Consider the following 23,106-nt stretch of genomic DNA (forward strand, 5'->3'; position numbering starts at 1 on the left):
ATAGGGCGGGAGGAGAGAGACCTGGCAGAGAAGAGCTGCGGGCAGCTGCCGGTCCCCAGGCTGCCCTGTTCCTTGTCGCATCCCCTGACGCTGCCCACGGCCCCGCTAACAGCCCCTTCATTGACCCCACGCTCCCAGCTTTCAGAGCTCTACCTGCTCCTTTCCCGGGGTCCTCCTGATGCAGCAGAAATCTCGATTTTATATACGACTACAGTTGTCCAGAAATACCAAAATCCAAGAGGAAATAAGCCCATAATGGTTAGATTAGGGCTCCCCTCCTCTTTTCCCCTTGGTTTTCAGATACTGGGCAATCACTTTTACAAGACAAGAAAACTTTTGAAAGGGCAAGTCTCTTCTGGTGGCTGAGAGGGAGCCAGATGGGTGGGAGGCAGTTCAGGCCAGGGATTACCACCACGGACTTGGGAATCAGACAGACCTGGGTCTGGGCTCCGCTGCCTACCAGCCGCGTGGCCTTCAAGTCGCCTGTCTCGGCTTCCCCCGCTCCATTCCAGTTAAATGCGGGCGATGACTGTAACCACCTTACTGGCGTTCTATGATAAAACGCACCACCACCACTGCTTAATCAGTGGTAATACTGTGATATACTGATCCTTGTCACGGCAAGCTAAGCAGGGGCTGTCTGCTGTGAAAGGAGACGGTGTGTCTGAGATTCTCTGGCCTGTGTTGCGGCAGACAGGGCTTCAGAGACTCCACTTTGGGGGCCAGAGCAGGTGTCTGGAAGCTCCAAGGGCATCTCCCAAAGTAGACGGTACCTTGAGTTGGTCCTGGGGCGTCAGCCGTCCTGCCTGCATCAGCCCTGCGAAGGATTCCACCTGGACATCGGGAGGGGAAGGAAACCCGCTCTAGTTAATCGGGACCCTGGAAGGTGAGGCCTGCAGCCCCCACGCTTAGCCACATTCACGCTTTGGCACCAGAAACTGGGTCCCGCCTCAGGATGTGGGTTTCCTGCCAAGCACGGAAAGGCGGATGCCAGAAACTGTCTCCACCACTGGCTCTGGTCACGGCTGCCTTTGGAAAAATCAAAGCGGAGACTCCCAGAATTATCAATAGCAAAGCACACTCACTCATGGGCATGAAGGTCTATGACACAGGATGTTTACTGCAGCATAATGGCAGGGGCAACAGAAACGATCAAAAAGCCTGTCTGTGGAGTAGTACACAGCCATCAAGAAGAGCAAAGTGTAGGGGTGCCTGGGTGGCGCAGTCGGTTAAGCGTCCGACTTCAGCCAGGTCATGATCTTGCGGTCCGTGAGTTCAAGCCCCACGTCAGGCTCTGGGCTGATGGCTTGGAGCCTGTTTCCGATTCTGTGTCTCCCTCTCTCTCTGCCCCTCCCCCGTCCATGCTCTGTCTCTCTCTGTCCCAAAAATAAATAAATGTTGAAAAAAAAAATTTAAAAAAAAAAAAAAAAGAAGAGCAAAGGGTATGTGTCTGTGCTCACGTATAAACTAAGACCTACTTTTCCGTGTCAAATTGAGGTATAGCCCAGTCTTTATAATAAGCTAGCATCTGTATAAAATAGGGAGAGAGAGAAAAAAAGGAAAAATATAAATACATTTGCTTATATATTATAAACTACTTCTAGAAGGATGCAAGAAACTGAAATATTAATTGCTTCTGGGGCAGAGACCTGGGTGGTGGTGGGGACAGGGATGGGAGGAAGCATTTGTACTCTGTGGACCTTCTGAACTCTGGACAGAGTGAATTCATCGCCTTCCCAGAAATAAACACTCAACTTCAGGATATTAAAAAAGTCAAGGTACAGCATAGCATACATACTTGTGTGACCATTTCTAAGAACACATGTGTGTGTGTTGAACACTTTTGCATGAAACAGAAGGGCAACTATGGGAAAAAAGACTTTTCACTGAATATGCCCTTTATGCTATGTGAGGTTATTGCCATGTGCATCTAATTACCTTTACAAAAAACTTTTTTTAACAAGGAAAAAAAGACAAAGGATGATTTGGGGCTTTCTAGGATTTCTAGAAAAGCTCTAGATTAGTGCCAAAATGTAATATAGAAATTTATATAAATTATACATAATTTATATAACATAGAAAACAGAAACCTAATGCAAGCTACATATGCAATTTAAGATTTTCTTTTTTTTAATTAAAATTTTTTTTTATCTTAGAGAGTGAGAGAATCTCAAGCAGGCTCCACGCTCCGCACGGACCCCAACGCAGGGCTCGATCCCACAACCCTGGGATCACGACCCAAGCCAAGATCAAGAATCAGACGTTCAACCAACTGAGCCACCCCGGCATCCCTGCAATTTAAAATTTTCTAAAACATAGAATAAAATTCTAAAAAAATTATGTCAAATGTAAAAATGTAAAAAAGAAACAGGTGAATTAATTTTAATAATGCATTTTATGAACCTAAAATATCATTTTGACATGGAATCCATGTAAACAATTATTGAGATATTTTATATTCTTTTGTCACATTAAGTCTTTGAAACCCACTGTGTGTTTTACCCTCACGGAACACCTCAGTTTGGACTGGTCACATGTCAAGTACTGACCAGCCACATGGTCTGTGGCTCCTGGATCAAACAGCACAGCCCTAGGTCATCAGGGGTCAGCTGGTGCCCCAGCTCCTGCTCGGTGTGATGACCTTGCCTTTGCTTTACAGCACACAGGACACGAAGAAACATCTCTCCAGGTATGGAACGAGGATGGTGGTGAAAAAACAGGATAAAGTACTTGTTCAGGTTACTATGATGGATGAGCTTGAGGAAGCCAGACACAAAAGGACGAAGATTCTTTACATCTATTTATAGAAAATGTCCAGAAAAGGCAAACCTAAGGAGACAGAAAGTAAATGAGCAGCCTCCAGGGGCTGGGGGGAAGGGGAATGGGGGAACTGCTTAATGGATAGGAGCTTCTCACTGGGTGATGAAAAAGATTGATCGTGGTGATAGCTGCATGACTGTGAATATAGTAAAACCCACTGAAGCATTAACTTTAAAGGAGTAAATTGTATGACATGTGAATTATATCTCAACAAAACTGTTACCAAAAAAAAAAGAAAAGAAAAGAAAAAAGAGGATGCTTGGTATTTCTCCGAAGGAATGTGTTTTATGGCCATGATAATATATGTAACTACTGCATTTCCCTTTTCACACTGACAACTAGGAAGCTCAAAACCAAACATGAACCTGGTAAAGCGTTCAGGGTCCAACAGGACATTTTGTTTATTCACTTTACACTAAGTTCGGTCTATTTTTTTCTACCCTTACTTCCCCTTTGCCCCATTTTCCTCACTTCTGTTTTCAGAATGTGGTTGTCATGCATGTATTTTCTAAGCTGCTTTAAAGCACGTCTGGCATAAGGCCGAGTGTGCAGTTAAAATAGAGCTACAAACAATTCACAGTTATTTGGACTGTTTGGTGAAAGCATAAAGGCCCTTTGAGAAGGGACTGAGAATTTATTTCTGTAATGAAACGCACTAAGAAAGTGGCGTGGTTTATCCCAAACCGGAAGAGGTAGAGTTGAGATTCTCTTATCTTTCCAGAATCCTGGAGGAGCGGTGAGTCTCCCCTAGGGGTGAACCAGGAGACACTTTCAAGCCCAACTTGAGGGAGTTTGATGGGACACAGTGCCAAAAAAGGGAGTTAAAGCCAGTACTGAGTGACAAGGAGGAGGCTGTATACCACGTGGCCTCTAAACCAGGAGGGAGAGGCCCACGTTTTCGAGATGGCCGAGTTACCTCCAGCAGGGGAATGACAAGGAGCCTTGCAGAGAGGTTCTTACTCAAGCAGACACTGCTTTCTCAGGTGAGTTATGTCTCCCTCGTTCCCCTCACCTTGGCCAGGAACAGGCTGGCCTGAGAAGCCAACTCCTGGGTCCGCTCTGCTGACGGTTGGTCCTGGGCGATGCCCGGGTTCTCCGGAAGCCACTCTGGGGCAGACGAGGAGGGGCTCAGGTCTCTTTGAGCTGGTGGCCACCCTGGAACACACAACCACTGAACGCTGGGGCCAAGAACCGTCCTTCCTGGAGCTGAGGGACCAACGCTGAACCTCAAAACCACACCCTCACCCTCCATCATCAACCTACAACTGTCATATCGAGATCACACGGTCTTTACATGGGCCCCAGGAAGTGGGCTGGGCAGTGTAGCCCAGGTGCAGGAGAGAACGAGGTCTGGATCCGCCCCAGATCACACAGCTGGGGCCAAGTCAGGCCTCTGGTTTCCCAGTCAGTAGCTCAGGCTCTAACTCAGAAAGACTCAAGAAAGACTCAAGAAGAAAGACTCAGAAAGACTCAAGAAAGTTCAAATCCCTACCCCACCCCCTTCTGCTTGTAGCGGCGTGGCCTTCAGCAAGTCCTCGGCCCTCCGTGCCTCGGTTGCCCTAACTGTCAGCAGGGTTGATGTGGGGATTAGGTGGGATTCTGCACGGCAAGGCTTGGCACAGAGCCGGGCCCCCACACGGGCTCCACAGTGACATCAGTGCTCTTTGTTACTCACTGGGCCCAAGATCCCCCAGCTGCTAGATGCAGAGCTAGGGCCCCTCCCGGCTGCTCTGGCTCTAGGAAAGATACATGGTTTCCACATCTCCATTCGACCTCTTCAAGTCAGACGTCCCAGACAAGGGTCTCACCTCCCTCCCTCCCCTGACCTGAAGCCAGTGCCACCCTAAGGCCAACCAAGCCCCCCCAGAGCAGAATCACAGGCAGAAGGCCCTCCAGTCACATTTCCTCTCTGACTCACCGGAGGCCCCAGAGGCCTGTGGGGCTTCGGCAGGGCCCGACCACCGCTCCACAGACTGGGGTTGTGGGATGGTGAAGGACAAGACCTTGGTCCCCTGGGGCACCGTCCCTGTGTGGATGCTGTGGCTGGGCTGGGGCGGGTCCGAGTACAGGTTCACCTGTTAGGGAGGGGAAGGCATGAGCACAGCCAAGTCAGGGTTGGGGCAAAGCCACCGTAAGGCCTCACCTTCATTCACACCATCGCTCAGGCACTCAACAAACATGCCTTGTAGTCATAAATACTATATTTGAGTGGAGCCCTTGGGCGGGGGCCAAACAATGGGCCAAGGATGTGCGTGCCCTTTCACGCCCTCTTTAGGCAGTCCTGATGGGGAGGCAGGACAGGGACTATCATCCCCATTTTACAGAAGAGGAAACTGAGGCTCCGGTTAAGTCATTCACTCAAAATCTCCAGCTATAAATCCTTGGACTGAGACTAGGATCCTACTTTGACCCTAAAGTCTATGGTTTTCCATATTAATAATTTTAAATACTACTTGTTATAATAATTTACAATGTGACCACAATTATAACTAATACAGTACTTCCAGCAAGTATAACTATAATCATATAATCACATTTATTAGTAATAAAACATTTTCAGTAGTGATGATCACATTGATAATAACAGCGATTAATGCCGGTCTGAATGAAGGCGTAAGCCAACGAGTGAACAAACGAACCTCTCGGCAGTAGCAGGCCCCCCTCATCCGAGGATGGATTTCCAACGGTAAACAGCCTCACGCGTGAGAGAGAAGTCTGGAATCAGACCGACGGCCGGGAAAGGCCACGTGAAGCACGAAATTAGAGGAGACCCGTGTATGGTGGTCAGTGCAGAGGCGGGCAAGCCGTGGTCTGTTTCTTTCAATAATGTCTCAGTGGGCACAGCTATGCTTGTTTATGTGTTCCTACGGTTGCTTTCGCGTAGGGCAGCAGGCTTGAGTCGCTACCGCCGAGGCTCTACGGCCCCCAAAGCCGAAAACATTCACTAGCGGGCTTCACTGCTGCTCCCTTTTGAGTCCCAGAACGGGTGATTTCTCGGTGCACAAAATGCGTGCTCGGTACACCGTCACCGTCCTCCTACTCATCACCACCATCTCTGTTGCTCCGACCATCGGCCATCGTTACACGCTACCATCACCACCATCATCATCACCTCCGTCGTCATCACATTTATCACCATCATCATCACCACTGTCATTTTGACTGCCATCATGGAGGCAGGTCCCTGGAAAAGCTACTCCCCTGTGGTGCCTCAGTGCCCCCAGCTGGTCAGGCAGCCTTATCTTACTGCCCCCTGCTGCCTCAAGGTCAGGAGTGCAGAGTTTAGGGTATGTATGCCTGATAGAGGGAGCGCCCTAGCCCCCAAGCAGGCAGCCTCTCCCTGCTTAAGCTGCTCTTCACGTCCTGGCTGTGGCAGAAAAATCTACTCCAAAGTGAGGGACAATGGCCCAGCATGGCCTGGCCCCCCCTTGCCTCCCCCTCCTTCAGACCCAGCCTCTGATGAGAACAAAGCTGGATTTTAATAATCCTCTGGGCCATCTGCTCAGGACCGCCTGTGGGGGCTTGCCCACCAGCACCCCTTTCCTCCCATGGTGACCCAAATCTGGGGAAGACCCAGCCCTCCCGCATGCTCCCTGTGCCCCACCCTCCCCCTCCCCCAGCCACAGGCCCGGCCCACCAAGGCCCAACCTGGGGAACTACAGGAACATGTCTGCTGTTCCAGCAGAGGGGCCAAAAGCCCTTGTAGAGGCCTCGGAAGGGGGAGCTGGACGTGAGTGTGGGTAACTTGAAGCTGTTCAGGCCCCTCCCTCTTGGGATCTGTCTCCGGACAGGCCAGCACCCACCCCAGCCCTCCAGGGTGCCCCTTTTAAGCCAGGGTATCCCATGGAGCTCCCTGAGGCTAGATTAGCTCCCTCAGGGGGGTTAATCAGTGAACAGAAGACCAGGGAGTTTGGGAAATGCGGGGTTAAATAACTGACTAGTCTTTGCACAGATGGGTTTCTCACAGCCTTTAAAATGCTAATGGGCTTTATGAATGGGGTGAGGAGGGGGGGAGTAGAGAGAATAGGCAATGTTTCCCCCAACTCCTCTGAAGACTGACCCCGATGCCCCCCACCCCCACCTCCACCAGGGGCTTCTGGACCAACTGGTGGTCATCAGAAACACACATTTTAGGAAAGGCAGTTTTATGTCACCCCCCCGCCTTCCCCTGATTCTGTCTGGGGTGGTTTCTGGTCTCCTCAGCCCCTCCAGATCCCCCTGCAGCTGAGCCCAGGGACAGCAGCTGGGGGGAGGTGACTGCAGGGCAGCAAATCGGTGACATCACCATCAACTCTGGCCCTAAGCTGGGGGAGAGAACAGAGTCTGGCAGTGATTCCCGAGCAGCCCCGGCTCCCTGCCCCCACCCCCGAGTCCAGATCCCGGGGTGCCCTCAGCCCAGGCCTTGAGACTCCCTGTCAGCCCCCCCCAGCTGCAGAACCCACCATTACCTAGTCTGGTTCTGCTACAGAAGGTGGGGTTAATAGTGGGCTTTGAAGACAGACTGCTGGGCTCAAGCCCCAGCTCTGGCACCTACTTGCTAAGTGACAGGCACATTTCTTACCTTCTCTGTGCCTCAGTCTCCCCAGTAAACAGTATTTACCCAGTTTCCTAAGTAAACACCCAGGACAGTGGCCAGCAGACATCAGCATCACTATTGCTCTTATCACTGTGACACCATCATTCTGCCTTGCCCATGTGCCTTTGCCACACACCCGGTGCCACAGCCCAGGTCCCGCTCACCCAGGCGTGGGGAAAAGAGCGCCCGCTCTGGAGTCAGGCACACATAGGTTTAACCCCCAACTGTTAATCCCTTACCAGCTGCAGGGCGCTGAGCGAACAACTCGGCCTGGCTGTGCCTCGGTTTTCTCTCGTGAAGGATTTCAAATGAGGTGACCCTGGCAGTGTATGTAGCCTGGGGCCTGGCACCTTTAACAGCTCAGTAAATGCCAGCCCCCTTCCCTGGGCGCCCACCCATTGCTGCCCACACGCTGTTGGGCTGGCCTGGGTGTCCTCAGGGCAATGTCCCCAGCCTGGCTCCCTCCCACGTGGGCCCACCCCCTCCCCCTTGGGCTCTGAGCAGAGTAGGGGCTCAGCAGGTCCCCGGGGAGTCCACTCCCACCAGCTCAGTCTGAGGGAACAGTGTTACTGCCTCCATGAACTGGCCTCCCTGGCAAGGGCTCTGAGCAGGAAGCCGCTCTGGGGTCTCCTGAGTCTTCAGGGTAGAGTCCTCAGAGCTGGGGACAGGGTGAAAGGGCCAGCTGGGAGCTGTGCTCCCCCAGGCCCTGTGGGACCGTGGCGTCCCCTCCCCATCGGGCTCCGGGATGGGGAGCCCTGCCTGTGCTGCTCCTCCAGGGCAGCTGTGAGATTGGGGGACCAGGAGAGAATCATCCTGCTTCCGGCATCCAGCTGGCCTGCGCTCGCCCTTCTCTTGCAGAGAACCCCCAAACTAAGGAGTCATTTTTTCCAGAAAGCCAAGTGAGAGTGGGTGGGCAGGTACCGAACACCATCCCCAGCCTCTCCCACCTCCCCTCCTATGCTCCTCTCACACACGAGACAGGTCTGGGTCATCAGCCAGGACGAGGCGACTGCCCGTGGGGAGACCTTGGGTCCCCACTGTGTCGGGGGAGTACCCAGGGCAGGAACTTCACCACAGCTGTGCTCCCACAGTGTCCACCCCTGCCCGTGCCTGCACCGGGCATGGCTCACCTGGGCACCTCATAAACACCTTCAGATTAATATTAGTCCAAACAAGGATAGTCTCCATCTCTTAGAAGTGTTTGCCAGGCCCTGGTACGTGCTTTCCAGATACTGACTCATTCTCCTAAGTGAGTAAAGGACGAAGCAAGAAGAGGAGGGAGGGGATGCTCCAAGGCTCTGCCCTGACCTTGAACTTTGGCCACCTCTGCCCCTCCTAGGGACCCAACTCCCAATTCGTTAGATGGCCGAGCTGAGGGTCTGGACCTAATGGCCAGTTCCTTTCTCCTTGGAGCTTCTAGGAGTCTGCAGTCATGCGGGTAGGGCTCCCCTGGGAAGGATGCCTCCCCAAACCCACCTGCAGCCTCCCCAAGGCCCCCGCCCTTCCACCGGACTCTGGCTCCGTAGTTCAGACGGCTAGAAGGAGCCTTAAGACATCGGGGGGAAGCCACTGACTCCCAGGAGGAAGGTCTATGTGACCCCTTTCACAGATGTGCCCAAGAAGGCCAGGGTGGGAGGGACCTGCCTGTGTCCTGAGGTGGGGTGGGGACACAGAACTGCTCCCACGGCAGGACTTCTTCCATTTTCTCATCACGGCTGTCTCAGGGACACCTCACAGCAGTGTCTCAAGAGGCCTGAGAGCAGCCTGTAGCAGGGGAGGGGTGCTGGAGCATGACAGGGACAGGCCAGGTGGGGGCCCTGAGAGAGGAGGCCAGCGAGAGGGCAGGTCTGCCTCTCTGCACCTCAGCTCCCACCCCCTTCTCCACTGAGGCCTCATGGGGCAAGAGGGGGGCAGGAGAAACAGGAAGCCGTGAAGGGCTGCAACAGGTCCCACTTCCTGCCTCACCCCCACAAAGGGGAAGGTCCCAAGTGTAGAATTCTCAGCCTCCTCCCAAGTTGTGTGGGGGCTGGGCAGGACAGGGGTGGATGGATTTCCCCCTTTTCACTCCCCCTGCCACACACCGGACATTCGGTCAGGGGGGGTGAGGGGTGAGGCTGCGCACAAGACATTCAGGAAGGATCAGGCCCAGGAAATAAGCACCAGGAGCTGAGCAGAAACTCTGTGCTGCAACCTTGAGGCTCAGAGAGCCCAAGAAACTTCCTTGGGGTCACACAGCTGGTCAGTAACGGAGCCAGGAGTGGAGCCCAAGTGCTGCTCTGGTGAAAACACTGGGGACCCCAGATTCTAGGATTCAAGAACATAAAAGTTCATCAACAATAAAGGAGATAGAGACCAAAGAGGGCAAGGTCGCTGCCCAAGGTCACAGAGGGACTTCTTTGTAGACTGAGGGCTGGGTTCTTCTATCCCCAGGGTCTCAGGAGGCAGGAACAAAGACCATGGGAGAGTGACATCTCTGGGGGCTGGGGCCCCACCTCCACCCTACCCAAGTCAGTACCTTGGCCCCAAGGCGCAGCTGGTCGATGGTGTTTTCCGCCTCTGCGTACTTGGTGAGTAGCTTGTGGTAGTCCTCCTGAGAGAGACGGAGAAGAACACGGTCACGCCCCTCACCGTGAGACCCCCTCGTGGGAGCCCGCCCCCCAAAGGGCTCCTCAGAGCGCTAAGAGCTCAGTGGTGGGAGCGGAGCAGACCCCTTCAGGCTCTCGTGCAACACACACCCCGGGGCCATATTGTGAGTGGGATAGAAGGCAGGATGGTCTGCTGACATCACTAACAGTGAATCAGGGATGAGGGCCTCTGGGCTGCTTCACCTTGATATACAACCCCTGTCACTGCAGGCTACAACTACTTGCTCATCTGTCCACATTCTGGGGACAGCTCTGTCAGCTTGTGTCTGTCAGCTCTGTCACCTATGTCCTCCCCACTGCTTTATTCCCAGGGCTTCAGGGGCATGTGCTTAATAAGTGCTTTTTAATTTTTAATTTTTTAAAGAGTCTATTTATTTATTTTGAGAGAGAGAGGAGTGCAAGCAGGGGAGGGGCAGAGAGAGAAGAAGGGAGAGAGAGAATCCCAAGCGGGCTCAGCACTGTCAGCACGGAGCCTCACGCAGGGCTCGAACTCATGAACCGCGAGATCATGACCTGACCCCACACCAAGAATCAGACGCTCAGCCGACTGAGCCACCCAGGTGCCCCCTTAATAAGTGTTTTCTTAAATGGTGGATGGAGTGAACCATCCAGGGGTCCCACAGAAGACTTGAAAATCACAACTGCATGTATGTACTGGGGGGTTACTATCTGCCCTAAATAAAACTGAACAGCTTCATCAAACAAGTCACGACAGAGAAAAAACAAAAGTAAACGGCACCGATCGCCTTTGAAGGATGTTGGGGAACAGATGCATGATTCTGAAAGCTGGTAGTTAAAGGGACAGAATCCAGCATTTCACCTGAGTTTCCCATGTGAACGAGACCTTGGTAACCAAATAGTTGGTGTGGGAAAATTTGACTTTAGAGAAGATTTCCAGCAAAAAAAATGCAGAAGGAACAATGGCATTAGGAGACTACCACTTTGTCACCCCAAACGGAGGACAGGATCAAGGCCATGACTGTCGGTGACCACTGGCCTCACAAATCAGAGAGGAGCAAGCATCCCATGCCTCCTGAATGAACCGACTGTGACATGCTCTTGCCAAACACATCACTACTCACATGGAGCTCATGGTCTGGAGGGGAAATAAACAGAGAACTGCATCCTGGAAAAGCTTCTAGCTCTAGACGGACGATATACAGGATAAGGAGAAGACAGTGGAACACGTGAAGAGATATAAGAGGGTGTATTGGCAAATTCCAGAATATGGGAGACTCTACAGGACACAACAGGTGTCCTCAAAAATCAATTACAACAAAGAAAGAGGTTTGAAAAAAACCGGGGGTCGGAGCAGGGGAGACTTGAAAGGCACACTGATCACATGTGATAGATGAGCTGTGTTTGGACCACGATTTGAACCAACTGCAATAAACAAGCCATTTGTGAGAGACAGGGAAGACCTGAACACTGACGCTGGATAATATTAAGGAACTGGTGTTGACTTTTAGGTATGCTAACGGTGTCATGACGTTTAAGATAGAGTCCTTATCTTTAGACATACACGGTAAAATACTTCTGGGTAAAATGATCTGACACCTGAAATTTGCTTCCAAATATTCCAGTACAGTGAGTGGGGGGGAAGAGGTGGGGCCTTAGATGAAAAATGTTGCTGGGGGCTGTATGGCAGGTATGTGGGCAGAAGCAGGGTGGTGGGTACGTGGGGGTTCGTTATACCATTTTCTCTCTTGCGTATGTTCTGAATTTCTCATAGAAGTTAAAAACAAGCACATACGGACTACCCTTGTGGCTGCAATGCAAGCACTGCCCTTTTGAGCAAAGGGCTTGGGACTATCTTCACGGCCCGGGCACAACCCTCCCTCTATCAACTGGGGATTCCTGGCCCAGTCCTGAGTCCTCCCACCCGCATCGCCTCGAACCCAAGCCAACAGGTGCCTTGGTGACATGCCTATAGAAATGAGTCCAGCTTACCTGGAGCTGGTGGACCAGTTTGGTGGCTTGTTCAGGAGTCTGAAATTCTTGGGGTACCCTGGTGATGGGGTGGGGAGAAGGTGGGTCCTTTTCCGGGCAGGCTTCGCCGCTGCTCAACAGTACCTCCCGCACAATCTCAGCAGGTGATTTGAAGATCAGCGGCCTGGCAGGGCCCTGAGACTGCCTGCTGTGGCTCCTGGCCTTGGGGGGGTGGTAGCTCTCATCTTTAGGGAACCTCACCCGGGGTCTCACCTTGGAGAAATCGGGGAGTGGGTAGTTCAACTGCCCCCGCCCATACTTGGAGGCATCAGATGATGAGTGGCCAGCCAGAGTGGCTCCCTGCCTGGTTGGCACCCTGTCTTGCCGAGCTGGCCTAGGCAGATTCGGAGGGCTGATGGAGCCAGTGAATCGAGAAGGGAGTGGCTTAGGTGATGTCCGCGTCCGTTTCCAGGCTTTGTCCCTCAGCTGAGGGCAGGAGAGGCCGGTAGTTTCTTTCCACTTATCTGCTGGACACTGGAGGCTCTGGCTCTGGGGTACCGAGGAGTCCTGGAATTCTGTGGGGGTTGCCACAGCAACGCCTCCCCCAGTTCTGGGGTTTGGGTTTAGGAGGTGGTGGCTGGAGCTCTGTGGTAAAGTTTCTTCCAGGGCAGTGGGCTGGGGGACATCGGTTTCTCCTTCCCAGGTAGAATCAAGGCTGTCATTGGGGTGGTCAAGGCTCACAGTCCCACTGCTCCAGGACCTTGCAGAGCTGAAGTCAACAGTTGGGTGGACCTCAGAATGTTCTGGAAGTTTGTCTCCACTGACTTGTGTGCCAGGGGCCACCCAGCCTGTGTCCTGACCCCACCCCACAGCCATGGGGCTGGTGTTTCCATCGCCCCCTGAGCTGAGACCAGTCTCATACTCCAATCTTGGGGAGCCCTCCTCAGCTTCCTCCACCTCAGGACCTCCGAGGGCCTCATCCGGCTCCTCTTCAGTCATGGCAGATTGAGGATCCTGTTCGGGAAGCCAGTTGAGAGGCAAGTTGGAACTTTCTGGGCTGTCCACATCCTCTACCTCAAACTCTGGAAAGACAGGTGATTGTTCAGTGTATACCAGGTCTGGACTCACTGTGTAACATTACTTGAGTCAGTTCACCCTTCTGGCCTTTCATTTCCTCATCATGTCGGGAGACAAGGATCCCAGGGATCCCCCTCTATGGCCAAGTGCTTACCTAACACCCCCTCTAGTTGTCCCCGGTCTTCCAAACCTGATCCTCACACCTGGCTGTCCCCTCAGTATTTCCTGTCTCAGCCTCCCATCTAGTTGCACCAGCCAGAAACTTGGGAAGCACCTTGGCCATCTCTCTCCCCCAACCCCCATAATCCATTCTGTCACTGGGTCCTGTCATAATTACCTCCCACAGAGCTCTCAAACTCACCTACTGCTCTTAAGTCCCATGCCACCTTTGCTCTAGCCAACATCTTTTCTTGCCTGGACCACTGCAGTAGCCACTTAATCATCCCCTTAAATCTCACCCTCATCCTCCATCAGTACATTTCTGTTCCCAAGACAGAGTAAGGTCCCAAGATCCCCACCTCCCTCCCCATTAGCTCTCCTGGTCCATCTGTTTTCTACAGTCCCCCTTCAGTCGCACTCTGCTCCAGCCATGCCACAATGCTCCCACGACAGGGCCTTTGCAAATGCTGATCCTCTCTGCCAGGGTCGTCTCTCCCTCCCTTTGCCTAGTTAACTCCTATCTGTCCTTCAGGCATTAGCTCAACCTTGACCTCACCAGGGAATTCTTCTCAGCCCTCCTTAACTAGGTCGGATTCTTCCTTTTCTAGGTTTTCACAGGACTAAATACCTCTACTTTGAAACACTTATCGTAGCTCCAGTTTTTCATTTACTTACACGATTGGTTCATTAATAGTTTTCTCCCCCACTATACTATAACCTCTACAGGGGCAAGGATAGCCTCTGTTTCTGTTTACTATTGTATTTGCAGAGTAGATGCTCAATATTTATTGACTGAATGGAAAGAAGAAGAGAGGGAGGGAGGACAATAAGGTATGCAAAGCCCCCAGAAAATGGATAATTGCTGTAATTATTACATAGTAGTAATATGTATAAAATATGAATAAAAATATCCATCTACCCATCCATTCACTATCCTTCCAACCACTTACCCATCCATCACCTACTCACCCATTGATCCAACCATCCATCCTTTCAATCATGTATCCATCCACCTATCCATCCAGCCACCCACTCACCTATCCATCACCCATTCACCCATCTGTCAATCTATCTGTCCATCCAGCCATCCCTTCCTCCATCTGTCCACCACTCCACCCACCCACTTACCCACCTAGCCATCCATCTATCCATTCACCTATCCAACCATCCATCACCCATCCACCCGTCCATCCACTTATCCATCTAGCTACTTACCCACCCATCCACTCACCCATCCATTGCCCACCCACCCATTCATCCATCCATCTGTGCAAAATCCATTCAGTCAATGTTTATTGAGCACCTACTCTGTCCTATAACCTATGTCAGCCTCAGGAATAGACCCAAAGTTTCATGAGGCACAGTCTGGGTCATCAAGCACAGACCCTCTGCCCTGGGCTGATGCACCTTTGTCATAACCCTTGTATCACTCTTTGCTCCCCTCTGGCCTTTCCCCCTGGCACCTCTACATCCTTCAACTCCTTAAAATTTCCTTCAGCAAGTCTCTCTTGTTTACAGCAGCACACGTGAAGCCCAAAGAGGTTGAGTAATTGTCAAAGATCGTGCAGTGGCTCAGAGTAGTCCTGAACTGAGGACCAAAGTCCCAGTCATGCTAGTGAGTTAGTCTCTGCTGCTGGGGGTCACACAGTGAGGTGAGGAAAGCAGTCTTTGGGGCCAGGCAGCCCTGGGTTCAATCTTGGCTCCTCTGATCCCTTACTGGGGGCCATGGGCAAGTTGCTGACCTCTCTGGCAACCCTGACTTGGGACTGGAGGCTAGTCCTTCCTATCTGGCAGAAGGTGGTGAGGAGGGAAGCAGACACGACTTGAGCCCTGCCCAGCCCTGTGGCTGGCACACTGTAAGGGCAAGGGACGTGGCAGCAGCTATTACATCATAGCAAGGGGTTACCATGTGACCTCAGGAAGAGATGCCTCTGCCCTTGCCCTTTCATCCCAGTGTATGCCAGTCACCTCTCCCTGAGGGGTTAATGGCTCTCCAGTGAATAGCTGTGGGCAAACCTCACTTTAAGCAGACCTGGCATAAAGAACTTCGGGTCATGGCACAATTTCTACTATCCACAGGGGCCTGCCTGATTCACAGAATCCTAAGTCTGGACATTCCAATCCTATTTTAAGTGCAACAGACATCTCATATCAAGCTCTCGCTATTCTCAATGCTATCACTACTCCCACTTCGCAGATGGGAAAACCAAGACTCAGAGAGAAGGCACCTCTCAGCGGAACTAGGAATTTAGTGTAAGCTGTCTCGATGCAAGGGAAACACTTATTTTAGAAAATGAGGGATGCCAACATTCTCATCACTAATTGGGATTTTAAAAAAATCTTAAAAATGGGGGTAACCCCTGGACCAAGCAACTTAAATTACCAAGGTCATTATCAAATCAAATATACAAAGATGTACTAATGACATTCATCTCTGCATTATTTTTAATAGCAAAAACGAGAAACCACCTATATGCCCAGCACGAGATTGGCCCCCAGATTACGGAAGAGCCACACCAGAAAACTCCTTTGCAGGCATTAGGAATGATTTGTGGAGGGGCACCCGGGGGGCTCATTCGGTTGAGCATCTGATTTCGGCCCAGGTCATGATCTTGCGGTTCCTGAGCTCAAGCCCTGTGTCGGGCTCACAGCTGTCAGTGCGGAACCTGCTTGGGATTCTCTCTCCCTCTCTCTCTCTGCCCCTCCTGTGCTCACTCTCTCTCTCTCTAAAATAAAATAAACATTTAAAAAAAAAAAAAAAAGAATGGTTTGTGGAGAGATATATGACGAGCTGGGGAAATGTCCTGTCTATTAAAGTTACACGAAAGCAGGTTACCCTGTCGGTCATAGAATGCACACTACATTTGCATATAAACATATGGAAAGGAGCATTTTTGCGGATAATAAGTAATTTTTTTAGTTTTTTCTCTTTTTGCTTGTATTTTCTGATATTCCTGCAAGGAGCACTCCCGCTTATGTAACTCAGACCTTTGACATTTTTAAATGATAGGCTTCATGGATTGTCATTTTTAAAAAGTCACTAAAACGCCCTCCACTCCCCACCCCCCACCAGGAGATGGGCTACTCAGGGGGCACCGGTCTCACCCTCTCCCGCGGACTCTCCGCACTCGGAAGCCGGACGCTCAGCTGGCTGCGGGGCCGGGCCCCACCCTGGTGGCTGCAGGTGCAGCTGCCCCAGCCGGAAGTCCTCCAGGAGCTCAGGGCTGGTGGCACTGGGAAAGGGCCCCTCTTTTCCCCGTATCCCATCGGCATCCTTTTTCTCTTCGGCCCAGGCCCAGCGTCGCCGCCGGGGCCCCTTCCCCAGGCCCGGCTCGGCCCAGCACACCTCCGTCCTGGAGCTGGCCATCGGGCCTAGCCAGCACTCCACCTGGGCCACTTCATCTTCAGGACGCGGAGCCGCCACCGTGGGCGCCTGAGTCACCGCCGGCTCGTCTCAGTACCAGCCATGCTGCCTGCAGCCTGTCGGGGACACAATCCGGGGACAGCATCACTCCTCCCATCTCCTCCCTGCGTCAGAGGAGCTCTGGAACCAGAAAGCCCTGGGTCAGCTCCTGGCTCCCACCCCTTGAGGCCGTGTGACCTTGAGCAAGTCACGCCGCCTCCATTTTCCTCAATAAATCTGGGGGGATAATTCCTCTCCCTCCAGACTTTTGTAAGATTACCCGAGATACAGGGTCGGGAGCCAGAGTCCCGCACACTGGCAAGAGGTCCACGTATTCCCGTGATACCACCGTGTGCCAGGCTGCGTGCATGGGCGCTGGGCGCAGCCCCTGCCCACATGAGAGCCGAGAGCCCCAGGAGGAAGCAGACAAAGAGGCAGCAGCTACAAATCGAGGCGAGCACAACCTGAGAAGCACGGGGTGGGGCAGGACGGGACGGGGGCGGGGGGGTGTTTAGTCCACAAGCCACTTCCTCTGGGAACCTTTCCTGACCCCCCTCGGGTAAGAATTCACACTGGGACGTTCCAGTACTCCAAATAATTGAACACAAGTACTCAAACCAATACACGTACGTTCAGAGCAGCACCACACGTAACAGCCAAAAGGCGGACGTGACCCAAATGTCGACCAGAGGATGAGCGGATGCACAGTGTGCGTGTGCATGTGCAGTGTCCTAGCACCAAGCTGTTAAACGGACAGAAGAACTGACTCACATCACCACAAGGACGAACCTGAAGAACCTGAGGCTGAGTGAAAGGAGCCAGGCACGGATCACACACAGCAGGACTCCATTTCTACGAAATTTCCAGAATAGGTAAACCCACAGAGACGGAAAGCAGCCTGCAGTTCCCAGGCGCTGGGGGAGGGCAGAATGGGGGGCGACTGCTTCGTGGGTATGAGGTTTCCTTTCGGGGTGATGAAAATGTTTTGGAAATAGATACAGGTGGCAGTGGCACAACCTTATAAATATAGTCAATGAATTGCTCCTTTTAAAGGTTAATTTTGGGGGCACCTGGGAGGTTCAGTCGGTTGAGCGTCCGACTCTAGACGTCAGCTCAGGTCATGATCTCAAGGTGCGTGAGACAGAGCCCCAGGTCGGGCTCCACTTTGACAGCACAGAGCCTGACTGGGATTCTCTCTCTCTCCCTCTCCCTCTCTCTCTGCCCCTCCTTGGCTCACACACACTCTCTGTCAAAATAAATAAATAAACATTAAAAAAAAAAAAATAGGGCGCCTGGGTGGATCAGTCGGTTAAGCAGCCGACTCTTGATTTAGGCTCAGGTCATGATCTCACAGTTCGGTTCGTGAGTTTGAGCCCTGTGTCAGGCTCTGTGCTCACAGCATGGAGCCTGCTTTGGAGTCTCTGTCTCCCTGTCTTTGTTCCTTTCCCACTTGCTCTCTCTCTCTCTCAAAAATAAATAAATGTTTAAAAAATAATAAAAAAGTTAATTTTATGTGACGTGAATTTCACCTAAATTTAAAAAAGAGAGAGCATGTCCATGGAGTGCAGGGGCAGGAGGGGCGACAGGAAGTGGTTCCCCCTATGGCTGTGGTATTGGGGCAGGGTCTGGGAGCTCTGACAACAGAGTGTGGGCAAGGGGACATGGTGGCCAGGTCCAGGAGGGCCTCTCGGGTCCATTCAGGGCATCCCAGGCACAGGACAGCACACTTACAAGTTTCCCCTCCGACTGCCTGGGGAGAGGGGGCCAGAAGAGGGAGCCTGGCTGCGGAGGGACCAGAGGCAGGGAAAGACAGCTGGAGAAGGGCTCCCCCTTCCTTCTGTCCTCTCCCCCTTTTCCTCCTTTCCTTCTTTCTCTCCCCCTCATCTCCTCTCCCGTCCTCTCCCACTACCGCAGATACTCCCCAAGCACCCAGCCACAGAGCAGCGGTCTCGTTAGCTCATACAAAATCCTCACTCTGAAGCCACCCACCTGCCGAGACAAGGCTGGGGTGAAAGGTCGCCACACAGCCCAGGCCCGGGCTCTTCCCTCCGTGCTGTGGAGACCATGGTGTATAATTCTAGGCCTCCCGGGAGGACTGACAGGTCCGTGTCCCTGCAGCTTTATGAGCACTTGGGTCTCGGTCAGAGCCTTGATTTATACGGTTGAGAAAAGTCAGCCGGCAACTATTTCTGGATAGAACGTTCCCCGGGGGAACGGTGCATCACAAGAAAGGCGGCAGCCTCCTCAAAGGGCTGGGGTGAGGCCAGGGAGGGAACCCCATTCTACGGCCTCTGGCTGCAACCCCTGATCCTGTCCTAGGGCTTGGGGGGCCTCATTCTCTCCCCCACCCCCAGTCTTCCTCTCTCCCCACCAGAACTTCCTCCAGATCACCCAGCAGGCCTCCCCGTGACCCCCAACACATATGCGGGGCTCACCCTGTGCCGGCCTGGGCTAGAAGCTTCCTTGCACATTCTCCACCTGCCCTCGTCCCAAACAGGGAGGCAGGTCACAGGAAAAGTATTTTTCAGAAGAGAAAACTGAAGGTCGGCATGGAACAGTGGCTTGACTTGAAACTATTCATCTGAGCCGGTAATCTCCAATTTTCTATCACAAAACTCGTCAGAAAAATAGACTTGCTCTCATGCTCTCTCTCTCTCTATTAATATCTTTAGATACACGCATCCTCATGCTGGTGTATAGGAAAAGAAATACATGCATTAGAAAAAATATATCCAAAAATAAATTTTTAAAAAGCTGCACTAGAAGGGCACGTGGGTGGCCCAGTCAGTCAGATGTCTGACTCTTGGTTTCAGCTCAGGTCATGGTCTCATGGTTTGTGAGTTCAAGCCCCATGTTGGGCTCTGCATGGACAGCACAGAGACTGCTTGGGATTCTCTCTCTCCTCTCTCTGCTCCTTTCTCTCTTTCTCCAAAGAAATAAATAAACTTAAAAAAACAAACAAACATGAGGTAGAAAAGTCTTTTAAAGAGAAGCTCTAATCCTTGCTTCCCATACCCTCTGGGGGGCCTGCACCCCTCTCGGGAATCTCAGTGGGCCTCTAGCTTGAGTATTCTTAGGAGTCCTCTAAGAATGCAGATTCCTAGGTCCACGCAAAGACTCAGTCAGCGGCCTTGGGATAGGGCCCAGGAATCTGCATTTAAGTGAACGTCCCTGGCAAGGCTCACCCTTTAGGGCCGACTGGGCCTTCTGGCCCCTGCCACTTGGAGAGGCGTGGGAGGTGCTAAGGGCCACCGCTCTTCTCTTCCTGAAATCTCCACTGAGGAAGGGGCCAGGGAGGCATGTGGTTTTGTGACTTTTTAAAGGGCTTTTTTCTAGCCATGCCGCAAAGCCGGCTGCCCAATCACAGAGGCCTCCGGGCGCACGGAGAGGAACATCCTGTCTCCCGGGATGACTCAGTCTTCGCAGAAACTCACTGCGACCAGGGGCAGCCGCACGTCAGAGGCAGCTGCGGTCATTAGCTGGAGTGGTGCGCGTGCTCCCCCGGCCGTGAAACCCGGGAGCCTCTCCCGAGCAAGGCCTCTGTCTTCCACGCAAGCCACGGCCCTCGGTGCCTTGGAGCCCAGGGCCCAGCCAGCCACTCAGCGGTCAGTCAACAAACACACTTGGACGCCAACCACATGCCAACCTCAGGCAGGGATGAGGACCCGCCCTCACCACTGGTGCAAGAAAGAGAAGTCGCTGGGCACCTGGAGACCAGGTTCCAGGTCTGATGCTGTTGCTTCCCGGTCAACGGCTGTGCTTAACCTTCCCTCCCTGAAAAATGGGGAGAACGTCACCTGCCTTGCTACTCTAAGGAGTGACTGCCCCATTAAGGTGGGCTGGGTGGTAGCTAAATGAACCTTGAGGTTCCCGGTTGACTTTGGCTCCTGAGGGCAACAGCTTCAGAACTGCTAACTCCCTCCTCCATCCTGAGGACCCACTACAAAGTAACAAAGATGTATATTGAACACCCAGTGAGTGCAAATTAACTTAAAAAAACCTATGACCTTCTACTGTGTGCCAACCACTTATGGAAGTCACAAGGAACATTGAAATGAGTCAAAGTGTTCCAAAGTTTCAACGGCGGTGGGGGGAGGGGGGGGAGTAGGTGACAATACAGAGGGTTATTGATGAAGGAAGCATGAAGCTGGGCAAGGAGGATTTGGGGGGAAGAATCTGTGGGGAGAGGCATTCCAGGCAGAGGGAACAGCATAGTCAAAGGCACAGAGGTCTGAAAGTATGAACAGACCCTGACTGAGAGCTATGAGCAGGGGTCCTTGAATGACAGTCAAAGGCTGGGTTGTTCCAGTCAGCCTGCACGAGGGCCACAGGGTGGCTCCTGAAAGGCAGGGGGGTTGGGTGAAGGCCCCAGCCATGCGAACTAGGGGTTGAGCCCAAAACAGCCCTCAATCCCCTCAGGTGCTGGGCTGTCAGGTTCAAGGTCCCTGCTTGCCTTGGAGAAACTACCTCACCGGGAAGCACCGACCTTTTGTATGGCTCCCCCCTCCTTTTGTATGGCTCCTCTCTCCCTGCCACTGGCCCTGCCCCGGCTCTCTCAGGGGTCTGTGAGCCCCTTCTGGTCTCTTCTCCAGTTCCCGAGTGGGTCGGCCACCCCCACAGGGTTCCTCTGCCCACTTCAGCCACTCCAAAACTGAGGACCCTTGTCTTTATGTCTCCTATGCCGACTGCAGCCATGCAGCCCACCTTTGCCTCCCCACGCCTTCTGAGGCCCCTTCTAATCCAGCCAGGGCTGTGCAGGGTGACCCCTCCCTGCTCCTACGTCCACCCTGACATCTCCCACATGAGAAAACGGAGTCGTAGAGAGGTGGCTGGCTCTCCCAAGACCTCGCACACAGGAAACGCGGCCAGGGATTCAGACCCAGGGACCATGACTGGGAAACCAAGTCCATCAGACTCGGGGTGAGGACAGGAGGAAGGGGGAAGGACAGGACTCAGGGTGAGGACAGGCCCATATCAAGTGCCTGGGCCCCTCCAAAAAGGCTGAGCTCAGAGCTGCAAACTCAGCTGCCCTCCCTGAGCAGCTGGCAGGGCACAGACCTACCGTACTCAAGAGGTTCCCACCAAAAAACTAATCCCTTGAGGAAGCACCAGCTAGATGTACCCCCTCCTGCCCCCAGCTCTTTCCACATCAGAGGCCGAGGAGAAAGAGGAAGGGTACCCTGGCCGCTGCAGACTCTAGCCCCGCCTGCCTGAAGAGCCAGGCTGTGTCTGCTCCTCTCTTGGCCCTTACACACCACGGAAGGGGCCGCTCTTTAGTGGGGACCCCGCTGCTGCCTCCTGGCCTGCCCCTCATCCGAGCATCACCTTTGAGGCCCCTTAGCAGCCCAGGGACTAACTCTGCGTGTGCTGATTAGGACACCCCAGGCACAGAGAGGGACCAGCGCTTGTCCAAGTTCACAGAGATCAGAATCAGAGCTCGGACTAGAGCTCAGACTGGGATCCAGCACCCGGAAGCTTGAAGAAATCCCCCTGAAATCCACCCATGCCCCGGGGGCCAGTCTCCCTGAGCTGGGAGAGAAGTAGTAACAGCTGCCACAGCTGTAACTTCCTGGCTGGGCTGGTCCAGCTGCCCTGACTGTCCCAGAGAGTCTGTGACTGGCCAGCCCAGAGGGAAGGCGGCCTCCCCTGCCCTCCTCACTCCCTTACCTCTCTTGGGCTCCACCACCATCCTGCTGGCCCAGGCTCAAGGGACCTGCCTGTGAGGTCTTTGTTCCAAACCTGGGGAGCCCCCCGCCTCCATGGCGCCCTGGCCCGCCTCCAGGCCGCTCTGCCAGCCTGAGCTGCTGCTCACAGACAAGCATCGCTCCCCACCTCTCCCCGCCCCTGCTGCGGCTGAGGCCGCCTCGCCTGGGCAGGAAGCGCCCAGCCTGATTTCCTACAAGTGTTTGTCAGAAGGAGGGGGTTTGTCTGCGTGCGGAGTGAGAGTCAGCAGGAGGAGCTTAACCCCTTGCGAGCTCTCTGCGGGTCGGATCTCGCAGCCCAGGAAAGGACGGCAGAGTCTCCCGACATCAGGGATTGGGGCCCTGTCAGCCAAAGTACAGACCTATGACACTGAGGTTCCAGGGAAGGTCAGAGGCTTGGCCAAGGTCACACAGCATGCTGAGCCTGGGAGGAGACCTCAACAGCTGCAACCCTCTGGGAGCTTTTTCTGTAGCCCTTACCCTCTAGGGCATGACCTTGGCTGAGGCTCCCTCCCTCCCCAGGCCCTGGTGCTCACCTGCACAATGCGAGCTCACACTGGATGCTTGCTTGGCACCCTTGCAGCTCTGATTTCCTGTCCTGCCTTCCATCCTGCAACCCAATACCTTAGGGAGGCTGCAGCAATGCCTGCCATCCCCCCTCCCCATGCCCCCAACCCCGTCCTCACCCTAAGCTGGGCCTGTAGCTACAGTGGGATTTTGTAGGCAGCACTGGAGGTGGGGAAGTGACTGATCGGGTGAATGTCCCCTGTTGTCCCCAGAGCTAATCAGAGGGCA

At 53.2% G+C, this 23,106-nt stretch overlaps 1 protein-coding gene across 7 annotated transcripts in view; it reads right to left on the minus strand.

Annotated features, from left to right (window-relative positions):
* Positions 1–23,106, minus strand: part of AKNA (AT-hook transcription factor) — a 55,297-nt gene that overhangs the window by 23,105 nt on the left and 9,086 nt on the right. For 2 of the 7 annotated variants that reach the window (XM_043566294.1, XM_043566293.1), the window contains exons 2-7: positions 16,312–16,686; positions 11,992–13,052; positions 9,912–9,986; positions 4,739–4,895; positions 3,833–3,975; positions 774–833 (exon numbers count right to left, since the gene is read on the minus strand). In XM_043566294.1, the coding sequence (XP_043422229.1) occupies positions 774–833; positions 3,833–3,975; positions 4,739–4,895; positions 9,912–9,986; positions 11,992–13,052; positions 16,312–16,573 (1,758 nt within the window). In that variant the 5' untranslated portion in view covers positions 16,574–16,686. Of the gene's footprint in view, positions 1–773; positions 834–3,832; positions 4,027–4,738; positions 4,896–9,911; positions 9,987–11,991; positions 13,053–16,311; positions 16,687–22,276; positions 22,481–23,106 lie in introns of those variants that run through there. The other 5 variants (XM_043566291.1, XM_043566290.1, XM_043566292.1 and 2 more) reach the window with 4 other exon arrangements.

This window comes from Prionailurus bengalensis, chromosome D4 (genome assembly GCF_016509475.1).
Source record: "Prionailurus bengalensis isolate Pbe53 chromosome D4, Fcat_Pben_1.1_paternal_pri, whole genome shotgun sequence".
Classification (NCBI taxonomy): Eukaryota; Metazoa; Chordata; class Mammalia; order Carnivora; family Felidae; genus Prionailurus; species Prionailurus bengalensis.